A 12,343-nucleotide genomic window follows, 5' to 3' on the forward strand; every position below is an offset into this window, starting at 1 on the left:
GGTACTCTGAAAGAAGTAGGAGGAGTTCTTGCATATATTTTAATAAAGTTTTGGACCTGTCAGTTTGTATGATTTCCCCAAAATCTGAGTCACACTGCAACGGGACCTCAGTTGAATGGCTACCATGAAAATGTGGTGCCAGCAAAGGGACGTAATAAAATTATCAAGCCTAGCCATGGATGCATCCAGGCATAATAGAATGTTTTGAGAAGAGATATTCTTGAGATATCGAGGTTTAAGCCACTCGGCCCATCTAGCAACTTGGTCCCATATAACAACTAGCATTGGAGACAAACAACTCAGGGTTGCATGTTTGTCAAAATGTCTGGAGAGAGACAAGTTTGAACACAACAACCAGTCTAATGTCTCCTTTGAATCAATTTTTGTACTTTCTAAACACCAGGTGCTTACATCAATGTAGAATGCAATGGAATTTGAAGCTGCAAATGCTGAATATTGGGGTAAAAACTTTTGCCATCATGATTACTGTCTACCAGCAATCTCAATAATATCAGATGTTTTACATCCATTATATCTCTTTCTCGATCAGAGAAAAACATTTGGTTCTAATGTGATTACATCTACAAGAGATGAAGGTGAACACTGACTGTGATACCTTGGACACAATCAGAACTACTTGCAGTAATTTAATCAACATTCACAAAATATTCTTAATATTCTAATATAACTTTCAAGACCCCTTGGTTTAAATTACAAAAAGTACATTCTTTGTCATTTGGTTTCAATATTTTCATTTATTTTAGAAATAAACAGTTAACAAATGGAGTGCATCAATTTGTGCACAGATATAGTTTTCAGCATTGCAGTACCTCATGGGCCAAAGTTTCACTTTCATCAGTTCAGCAATTACAAAAAAAATAAAAGATTAAAATTTTTCAAAGCATCGCGTCTCATAAGTACAGAATGTATCTTAGTTCATAAGTACAGTTTGTATGATAAACAAAAACAGCCCAGATGCAACTTCAGCGAAAATATAAGGAATGTTAATAGCTATATTACACCCAAAGGAAATGTCAAACATTTTCTCGGAAAACTTGGATAATAACATAAAAAATTTCAGATATGTTCCATCAGCTGGGGAGATTATTTCAAAGTAAATCTTGGAATTTTGACATGATACAGTACATAATGGCTAAAATGAGTTAAATACGATGATTATATGCTCTTTGAGAAATATCTTTGGTTGAAAAATGTTTTCATATGTATCTGTAAGAAGTCTGCTTGAGTGAAACACTTGTTCAAGTTCAAATGTTAGACAAATGCTTCCTGAAAATATGCATTACAAGTATCTCTCATTTTTAAAAATATCCGTACCTGGTGAGCCAAAAGGTGAGCTTATCACACCTAGTCATTTTTTCTCAAATGTAATGTCAACTGCATCATGTTTAAAAATTTAAAAAAAAGACAGTTTATTTGGTTGAGTACTCACAAAAGAGAGGTGACAGGACACCCTGACTGTAAGGCTATGTGTAGCAATACCAACCAGCCACAAGTGAAAATACTGTGAATGGTTTATTTTAATTTGAGTAGTATATCAAATATTTCTAACATAAGCAGACAATTTACAGTAACAGGCAACTGTCCATGATAGATGCTTTTCACTCATTGTACAAGTGTAAGTATATTGGCAAAACATTTTCAAATCAATGCAAAATTTGACTACTCGCAAATAAGGATAAGTTGAGCACCGACCAGAAAATTGACCTGTATTAACATGCATGAGTGCCACTCACTGGCATTTGCCACTGTGAGCAAAGGGGCCCCTGGTTGTCCATGTTCAAGTGTAGTGGATTACTGACTTGATGCCCTGACTATGTGAGAGTCTTATGTGCAAGGTATGTACAGCCACACGCGGAATCATTTCATCATCATGCACTGCTCGTGTACTCGCATATATCTACTCTCCCTTTCACAAACCAAATGACTTTACTCATTTCTATTCACCACCTACTTCTCATAAATGCATTCTCTGAGCCAGTCCAACTTATCCTTGTTTGCTAGTAATAATCTTCATAATCATGATACTAATGTGGAAACAATACACAATGCAAAGCATTACTGTTGTGTGCCTCCTGAGTAAAACAAACTGGTTCAACAGTACTGGCTTACAGTAACATTCTGCTCAAAATTTGATAATCTGGACACTGTTTTCTTTTTGCCAACGTATCTAAGCAATCAGTAACAGATACCAGTACCAGCAATCAGTAACCCACCCAGATACTCCCTATCCCTATCAAAAGTTGAGCAGTATGTAATCACCACTCTTACCATTGCACAGAATGCTATGTAATACAGAAATCAGATATTAATATTACAGTTGCAGAAGCCAAATAGAGATTCAATAAAAGGAAAGGTATCTGCCTAACAGGACAATTAGTCTCATTTAATATGTGGAAGATAAAACAGAAACAAAATATCAAGGGTATGACTGATGGGTTTCAGTTAATGATTCTATAACTGATGAAGTACAAAAAAACTTGCCATTTACACAACAAAGACTTTCTGCAGTGATTTCATCAAAATTTTCAAAACATTAAGTTCACAAATAATGATTTTGTCCACTCTTGTTCTATGGTACATTCTGAAGTAAGAGCAACAGAGGCATAATTAATCTCCATGCACATGGTCATAAATATTAAGGTTCAGTTACTGAAAAAAATGTAGACACATAAATTAATTTTTCACAGTCGATGTCCAACATTCAGAACGAAATCCCCAACATCTTTCCATCTCCTAATATGCTCTTGACAGCTGAAATGTGAACTTGGCTGCTTGAGTGAGGCTCTCTGCAGTAGCTGTGGCTGCCTGTGCTAGACATCACTGAATGCATTCATGGCAGACTCCATCGCAGATGATGACTGACACAGAGTCTAATAAGGAAGGCCAAACTGTAACATTGTTTTGTTTAAGGATCTTTTTATAGAAATAGGATTGGATACAGATTTTTTCCCTTATTGCATGTGCCACTTTCACATCTCCACAGTGACAGAAACGTAATCAAGTAACTGTAGTCTTGGAAAAATTATTCTAGTCTTGTCGTTTTCGACAGTGCTGACTAAAACAATGGTATTTAAATGATGAAAAAACATTTATGTTCAGATTGTAATTGAACAGGGGTCCGCATACCTTAGGGACACAAGACTGTGAAAAGAATCACATCATTGGTCTGCCTGGAAACCAGACTGTCTAGCAGGGTCACTGCTTGAACATCTGGCCACACATGGACAAGAGAAACACAATTAGCTGGGTAATTCCCTTTGATGTGACACGGTCATGATGAGGCAGTCTGACCTAGAGTACTGTAGAGGACTGATGTACTACTGAACAGTACCAAAGTGTGTCTGGTGGAAATCATTCTTTATACATGTATTATACCTGGGGAACTTGAAAAGATTGTTGTAAGATGTGACATACACGTCACAAACTGTATACTACCCAACTTTTGATAAGGACACTGACTAAATTTATTTCTATGCAGCTAAGGTGTTCAACATTATGTAGATATGTGCTGAAAATGAGTCAGTTCTAGACTGATATTTGCATGACAACATCTGCAAGTAAGCACTGTTATGAAAATAGGGTGTGGGCATCACAGTCTGCATGTATCAGGTGTGTGACCATGAAATGTTGGGTGTGGTGATTAATGTCCATACAGATGAGGGGTGTCGGCAGAGCAGGAAGGGCAGTAGGTTGCAGCAATCATTCTGCATGGGTGTGGGGTGCAGGTATGAAATGTTGGGTGTGGCCAGTAAGGGAGGGAGTATGGGTAAACATCACTTTTAGCCATATCCCAGCAATATCACAGAAGTAAACACCAAAACTCATTGACTCATTGAACCCAGGTCTTCAGTGTGACAAGGAGACGTTTTAACAATCAGGATGCCTCACTGTTCTGTGTGGGCATGGATGAGGCAAGGCAGGAGGGACATGGCATGAAAAGCAGGTGTAGCCATCATGGTCTACATGGATGTTGGTGTGGATGTGAGGTATGTTCGAGAGGAGGACATGAAACTGAATGTGGGTGCAGCAGAAGCCATGGACAAGCTGTCAGGGCATGGATAAGTTGTGTGGACATGGACAATCTGTGTGAGCATGGACTAGTTGTGTGGACATGGACAAGCTGTGAGGGCATGGATAAGTTGTGTGGACATGGACAAACTGTGTGAGCATGGACTAGTTGTGTGGACATGGACAAGCTGTCAGGGCATGAATAAGTTGTGTGGACATGGACAAATTGTGTGAGCATGGACTAGTTGTGTGGACATGGACAGGTTGTGTGGGTAAGGATGAGTTGTGTGGGCATGGACAAGTTGTGTGGGCAAGGATGAGTTGTGTAGGCATGGACAAATTGTATGGACAAAGACGAGGTGCAAACATGACAGTGTTTATATCATAGTTAGCATTTGAAATCCAAGTGAGAGATGAATGTGGGCTGAGAGTGTAGGTGTCAGAATGGGTTGTGGTGAGACAGTCATAATAATCAGACAGAACAGAAACTGACATTAGCTTATATTGCAGATGAAGCCCACCCAAAGTCTCAGTATGAAGGACAAACTGAAAATTAGAGATTTAATACTACTCTGGCCAGTGGAAACAGTATCAGATGTTTTGTTGCATTTCTTGATAAAATTTCCATTGAAGGTAGACCTGGTATGGTATATCTAGGCTTTCTGTCATAGGCATGCCTGTTATCAATTATCATCCATCCATCGTCAGTTTTTGTTCAGTTATTGCCTGCTAATTACAAACATCATTTCTTGGTACTCAATTTCAATACTAACAGGCTTGTAAACAAGTACACACAAAAGACAACAATGCAGACGTCAAAGCATATTTTGTTTCCATGGCAATGCATTATTTGGAAGACCATCTTCTATCTAAACTCAACTTAGACCTCCATACATGTTTCCATTGCAACACAATATTGAGAAGACTGTTTTCTCCCTAAGGTCAACACAGACCTCAATACGTTTCCATGTCAACACAATATTGAGGAGACTGTCTTCTGCCTAAGGTCAATTCATGTTTCCATGGCAACACCATATTGAGAAGACCATCTTCCCTCTCAGCTCAGCATGCATATTATGATCATGTAAAATTGTTTCACAGATGAAGAAAGACATTCATAAACACATTTCACACTTCAGTGGTCCAGTCAATAAATCAGTACGACTGGTATCTATGTTCAGCAGTTTAGGCTATATCTCTTTTAGGACCAAGAATGAAGATCTTCAGAGTGTGCTATGTCTGTCAGATACAGTGTGGCCATGTGTGTTATATGCTATTATCTCTGATGGTTGACACCACTGCATTGACACAGTAAATAATGTGGGCTTGTTCAACTGTAAAAAGTAAATCATCAATGGTTGAATGTGGCCAATGCAGAAGGAACACTATATTGTGGCTGATGGACATTAGCTTTAACAAAGATCGCAAAAAATCTTGCAGTATATTAGATGATTGGACGACGCTTAGCTGATCATGCTGAAAGAGACTGACCCTCAAACTGTTCAGCGTTGTGTTAATACAGCAACGGAATGCCTGCATGGTGTGGAAAACTGTGATCTGAATCATAAGGGGACATAACTCTACAGTACAGACTGCCTGACTGAAGAACATGACCCTCACAAATGAGTATTGTTTTGAGATGATTATGGAAATCTGAACACTACTGTACAGACGGTGTACATTGTCAACATGTCTCGATTTGTGTCTGAGATGACGATGCATAGTCATGACATGTTCAGCTGACTGAAGGAGAGTGTTCCTAGACATCTGTTGTGTGTGAGCCAGCTGTTCTCCAGGCTGACTGAAGAGAGCGGCTTCTACCACTGTCATGGGATGACTACAACATGAGTGGCTGTCACGTTGAGGCTGCGTTTCTGGAGGCTACAAGCCTCATGATTGTCACAACACTGAGTCCAGGCAGCTGCTTACAGAGCACTGGGAGGCTGGAAACTCCTGCAAGATATAAATAATACCAAATATGATACATATATATATCATACATAATACATTACATAGTTAGTGAGTGAGTGAGTGAGTGAGTGAGTAGTGAGTGAGTGAGTGAGGGAGTGAGTGAGGGAGTGAGTGTAGTTTCATGCCGCACTCAAAAATATCTAAATAGCTGAGTCTAGACTAGACAATCCAATGGTCAACGGCATGAGCATCGATCTGCAAAACTGGGAACCCGAGGATATGTGTCAACCAAGTCAGCGAGTCTGACCACCCGATTCCGTTGGTCTCCTCTTACGACAAGCACAGTCACCTTTCATGGCAGGCACTGGTTGCTGAAGGCCTTTCCTGCCCTGGACCTTCATGGGTCACATATTAACGAATAGATGAAAGCACAGGGAAAATGTTCAGCCAAAGCCAAATCAACGTTCAAAGAGAAAGCTATCGCCAGGGACAGGGTCATAGCAGGGATGGTCAAAGGTCTCTGTCCAAGTATCTGTCATAGCCACAGACAAAATCAAAGAGACAATTGCAGCTAAAATCATCATTTGTCTCCAGTTTAGATATATATATCAAGAGTCATCAGAAGATGACGTATCCCCCAAGTCCCAACATATTTCAAAGGACTGTTTGAATCGTTTCCATGAAAGTCATGAAAAATAAATATGCCATATATCTGTAAACAGCAAAAAGCACCACTTCAAGATCTGTCTCATAAAAGATATGAAATGGTTTTCGAGTTGTGCTCTGGAAACGAAGCCTATCCCTCTATTTTGAGGCTGATACAGAATTGTTTCAGTGAAAAGCGGGAAAAATATAAATGCCAAAACATTGTAAATAGCAAAAGGCACCACTCTGTGGTTTGCCTCAAATATCTGCCTAGTTTTGCTGTAAGATATTAAATAGTTTTCTAGTCGTGCTCCGGAAACGAAACCCATCCCTCCATTTTGAGACTAAGTCCAAAACGTTTCCATGGAAACTGAGAAACTTCTGAGTCATCAGAAGATGACATATCCCCCCAGATCCCCCATGTTTGAAAGGACAAATCATCTCACAGTTACTCCCTGTTTTTTTAGACTAAGTTTGAATTGTTTCCATGGAATTCATGAAAATTATAAATGCCATATATCTGTAATCAGCAAAGTCACAATTTCAAGATCTGTCTCACATATCTTCCAAGATCTGTTGAAAGATATGAAATGGTTTTCGAGTTGTGCTCTGGGAACAAAGCCCACCCCTCCATTTTGAGACTAAGTCTGAAACGTCTCCATGGAAACCAAGAAAACATGAGTCATCAGAAGATGACATATCCATCCGGCCCCCACATATTTTAAAGGACAAATCATCCGACAATTACTTATTGTGTTTTTAGACCAAGTCTGAATTGTTTCCATGGAATTCATGAAAAATATAAATGCCATATATCTGTAATCAGAAAAAAATCACCATTTCAAGATCTGTCTTGTATATGAAATGGTTTTCGAGTAGTGCTCCAGAAACGAAGTCAGCAACATGTTCATGGAATAATAATAATACATCATTCAAAACCTGTAAATAGCAAAAGCCACCATTTTGGGGTCTGCCACACACATCTACCAAGTAAGACTTACAGATACTAACAAGTTTTTGAGTTCTGCTCTGGAAACGAAACACACCTCTCACTTTTGAGACTAAGTTAAAAATGTTTCCATGGAAACTGAGAAAAAATCTGGAAATAGCAAAAGGCACCACTTTGGTGTCTGCCACACACATCTACCAAGTTTTACTGACAGATATTAAGAATTTTTGAGTTCTGCTCCGGAAACAAAACACACCTCTCACTTTTGAGACTAAGTCCAAAATGTTTCCAAGTGTTTCCACAATAAATCTCAAAAACCTGTAAGTAGCAAAAGGCACCACTTTAGGTTCTGATTGATATATCTGCCAAGTTTTGCAGAAAAACGGTTTTTGAGTTATGCTCCGTAAATGAAGCGTGCCCCACCATTCGACTAACACCAAAATGTTCCATGGAAAAACAAAATAAATAAAAATGCCGAAACTCTGTAAACAGCAAAAGACACAACTATAGGTTGAGATCATTACATCTACCAAGTTTGGTTTAAAAATACTGGACGGTTTCTGAGTTATGCTCTGGAAACAAAATGATTACGGACGGACAGACGGATGGAAAGACGAGGTGTCGACTATATCCCCCTGCATTACATGCCGGGGGGATAATAATACATCACAAAAACCTTTAAAAACCACTTTGGGGTCTGCCACACATATCTGCCAAGCTTTAACAACAGATATTAAGAAGTTTGAGAGTTCTGCTCTGAAAATGAAACACACCTCTCACTTTTCAGACTAGGTCCAAAACGTTTCCATGGAGACCGACAAAATAATACATCACAAGATCCTGTACATAGCAAAAGGCACCACTTTAGATTCTGATTGATATATTTACCAAGTTTTTCAGTAAAATATTGAACGGTTTTTTAGTTCTGCTCCGGAAACAAAACACACCTCTCACTTTTGAGACTGTCTGAAACGTTTCCATGGAAACCGAAAAAATGATAAATCACAAGATCCTGTACATAGCAAAAGGCACCACTTTGGGGTCTACCACACATATCTGCCAAGTTCTACGGAGAGATATTAAGAAGTTTTTGAGTTCTGCTCTGTAAACGAAACACACCTCTCACTTTTCAGACTAGATCCAAAACGTTTCCATGGAAACCAAGAAAATAATACATCACAAGATCCTGTACATAGCAGAAAGCACCACTTCAGATTCTGACTGATATATCTACCAAGTTTTGCAGAAAAATATTGAACAGTTTTTGAGTCCTGGGTCCGGAAACGAAACACACCTCTCACTTTTCAGACTGTCTGAAACGTTTCCATGGAAACCGAAAAAATAATAAATCACAAAATCCTGTATAGAGTTTGTGAGTTGGGCTCCAGAAACGAAGCCTGCCCCACCATAAGACTAACACCAAAATGTTCCATGCAAAAACCAAAAAAGTATAAATGCCAAAAATCTGTAAATAGCAAAAGGCACAACCATAGGCTGAGATTACTATATCCATCAAGTTTGGTCTAAAAATATTGAACGGTTTCTGAGTTATGCTCCGGAAACAAAATGTTTACGGACGGAAGGACGGACGGACAGACGGACGAACAAGGCGTCAGCTATATCCCCTCGCGTTACATGCCAGGGATATAAAAAATAAATCACAAATACCTGTAAATAGCAAAAGGCACCACGTTGGGTCTGCCACATGCATCTACCAAGTTTTTCTGACAGATATTAGGAATGTTTTGAGATGTGCTCCGGAAATGAAACACACCTCTCACTTTTGAGACAAAGTCTGAATCGTTTCCATGAAAATCGAGAAACTAAGAAACCACAAAAACCTGTAAATAGCAAAAGGCACTTCTGACTGGTATATCTACCAAGTTTTGCAGAAAAATAAAGAACAGATTTTGAGTCCTGCTCCGGAAACAAAGCTCATCTATCATTTTGAGACTAAGTTCCATTGAAACCAAGAAAATAATATATGACAAAAACCTGTAAGTACGAAAACGCACTACTTTCAGCTCTGACTAATGTATGTAACAAGTTTTGCAGAAAAATATTCGAAGATTATTTAGTTCTGCTCCGGAAACGAAGCCCATCCATCCATTTTGAGACCGAAACATTTCCATGGAAAACGAGAAAAACATTTATCACAAAAGTTTGAAAATAGTTAAAGGCACCACTTTGGGATCTGCCACACATATCTACCAAGTTTTGCAGAAAAATATTGAATGGTTTTGGGGTTGTGCTCGGGAAATGAAGCCCATCACTCACTTTTGAGATTAAGTCCGAAACATGGAAACCGAGAAAAAAATAAATCACAAAAACCTGTAAAGAGCAACAGGCAGTGCTTTGGGATCTGCTACACGAAACACCCCACCATTAGACCAACACCAAAAATGCTCCATGGAAAAAACAAACAAACAAAAAAAATGCCCAAAATCTGTTAATAGCAAAAGGCACAGCCATAGGTTCTGATTATTACATCTGTCAATTTTAGTCTAAAAATACTGAACGGTTTAGGAGTAATACTCCAGAAACAAAATGATTATGGATGGACAGACGGACGGACAAGGAGTAGACCATATCCCCCGTATTACATGGTGGGGGGGATAAAAACATAATTACACATACAAAACAACATAACAACAACGCATCCAGTAACACCTACAGCTAAAACTTGTCAAAGGTGCATGTTCGTCTGCAACAACCATGCTCTCAGTCATCTCTCAGCCATCTTTTCTGACATCATGTCCACTTAAAGCAACACATGGTCATAGAAACAGCCAAAAATCCATAGCTATTCTTTGAAACAAAAGCCACAACCTAGTCACAGTTAAATCAAGAGGCACACTAACCTTTAGCTAATACTGGAGCAATGTCTTCAGGGAGGGGGATGTCAAACCAGGCCAGAAATCCAGACAGACAGGTAATCTCCTGCCCCTTCATGTCTTCCCCCTTCAGGTAACGCAGGAACAACTCCAGATTGTCTGCAGGAAACACATAGAAGATAGCACTATTAAACCATCTATTTAATTTCAAAATGATAAATACATGATGGGGAAAAACTGACATTATTAAAATGGCCTCAGTGGCCTAAAAGTAAAACATCTGGACATGTATTCTGTAAGTAGTCCTAAAACAATTACAGGCTCAATATCAGGGATCATTCATGCAAAGATCACTGTCCTAGAAGTTTCAGTTGAATTGCCAAAAACACACAATGAAGAACAGACAGGATTAACAAGTTTACTTGTCCTGAAAGAGCTATGATAAGTTGAACTAATAGGACAAATTGTATGGATAACAACTTCTTTATTGCGTGATTGTGACGTTTCGGTACAGATTCTTGTCCGTTGTCAAGAAGGAATCTGTACAATTTGTCCTATTTGTACACCTCAACTTCTAAAATGCCACTCAAACAAATAAGTTGAACTGTCAAGGTGTTAAAACCTGAAACAAAAACATCAGCACCTCTACAATTACCTCTATGCCACCTGTGAAGGTCAGAGTTAAAAATACTGATCTTCAGTTATCCTTGTTGTATGAGGCAACTAACGGCATCAGGAGGTCAGACTCACTGACTTGGTTGACACATGTCATCAGTTGCTAATAGCCTAGGTCGATGCACATGCTGTGGACCACTGGACTGTCTGGTCCAGACTCGAATATTTACAGACTGCCGAAATACAGCTGGAATATTGGTGAGTGCTGCTTAAAACGAACTCACTCACCTATATGCCACTTGTCCAGTGTGTCTTCCAGATGTCTTTTCAGACACAGTAGGAACTCCATCTCCAGAAGGTGTTGTGGCTGGTCCTCTGCAGTGTGGGTGATACGGTACCTGCTGGTGTAGTAGGCCAGCACCAGCTTCAGCTGCCACACCCCCGTGGTGTGCAGCCCCTTCTGACACTGGCGGATCAGCTGCTCCAGGATGAAATGGAGGCAGGTGGCTTCCGGTTTCTCCTGGGTAACACACTCGTACACGATGGTCGATAGCTCCTGAACTGTGGACATGTCCTGGAACACACAAAATACACAAAGGTTGAGGTTAACAGTACTTCTTGTGGGAGGGAAGCTTTAAATAAGGATAATAATGAGTGCACATTCACTGCCATCCACAACTCACCATATCTTCTTTGGACTTGAGGAAGAACTCTGCTAATGCAATAATCCTTGGGTCGGATGTGAAAGACTTGATGATGTCTGGCTGGTAACAATATATATATATATAACTGATAAAACACAGTATAAACTGCTAAATGAACAATATTCTCTCAACATGCAATCAACACAGTATATAAAAGGTTTGGTTTGGACATGGACATGTCATAAACATGTGGTCTTATTGTTAATAATCAAATCAGGATCAAATAATCCAGGGACTGATATTATGAATAATCCACATTGTTTGGGAACAAAAACATGCAATTAAACATGACCAAGCCTGACCCTCAAATCTACCTGATCACCTGTCACAACCAGTATGAGCTAGTGTAACGTGTTCTTATCTGGAAGGAGGGAGTGAGTTTTGTTTTACACCGAGCAATATTCCACCTATATGGCAGCAGTCTGTAAACAGTTGAGTCAGGACCAAACAATCCAGTGAACAACAGCATGATCATCGATCTGCGCAACTGGGAACCAATGACATGTGTCCACAAAGTCAGTGAGCCTGACCACCTGATTCCCGTAGTCACTCTTACGACAAGCACAGGTGCCTTTTATGGCAAGCATGGGTTGCTGAAGGCCTGTTCTATCCCAGACCTTCATGGGTGGTTCTTATCTGGAAAGCTACTTGTTTGT

At 39.5% G+C, this 12,343-nt stretch overlaps 1 protein-coding gene across 1 annotated transcript in view; it reads right to left on the reverse strand.

Annotated features, from left to right (window-relative positions):
* Positions 1 to 5,665: 5,665 nt before the first annotated feature.
* The window catches only part of LOC137293765 (anaphase-promoting complex subunit 1-like), a 61,954-nt gene continuing 55,276 nt past the window's right edge, over positions 5,666 to 12,343 (reverse strand). Inside the window, exons 48-51 of the mRNA XM_067824479.1 lie at positions 11,667 to 11,747; positions 11,272 to 11,557; positions 10,396 to 10,527; positions 5,666 to 5,982 (exon numbers count right to left, since the gene is read on the reverse strand). Of these exons, the coding sequence (XP_067680580.1) occupies positions 5,885 to 5,982; positions 10,396 to 10,527; positions 11,272 to 11,557; positions 11,667 to 11,747 (597 nt within the window). The 3' untranslated portion in view covers positions 5,666 to 5,884. The remainder of the gene's footprint in view (positions 5,983 to 10,395; positions 10,528 to 11,271; positions 11,558 to 11,666; positions 11,748 to 12,343) is intronic.

The sequence above is a fragment of the Haliotis asinina genome, chromosome 8 (genome assembly GCF_037392515.1).
Source record: "Haliotis asinina isolate JCU_RB_2024 chromosome 8, JCU_Hal_asi_v2, whole genome shotgun sequence".
Lineage (NCBI taxonomy): Eukaryota > Metazoa > Mollusca > Gastropoda > Lepetellida > Haliotidae > Haliotis > Haliotis asinina.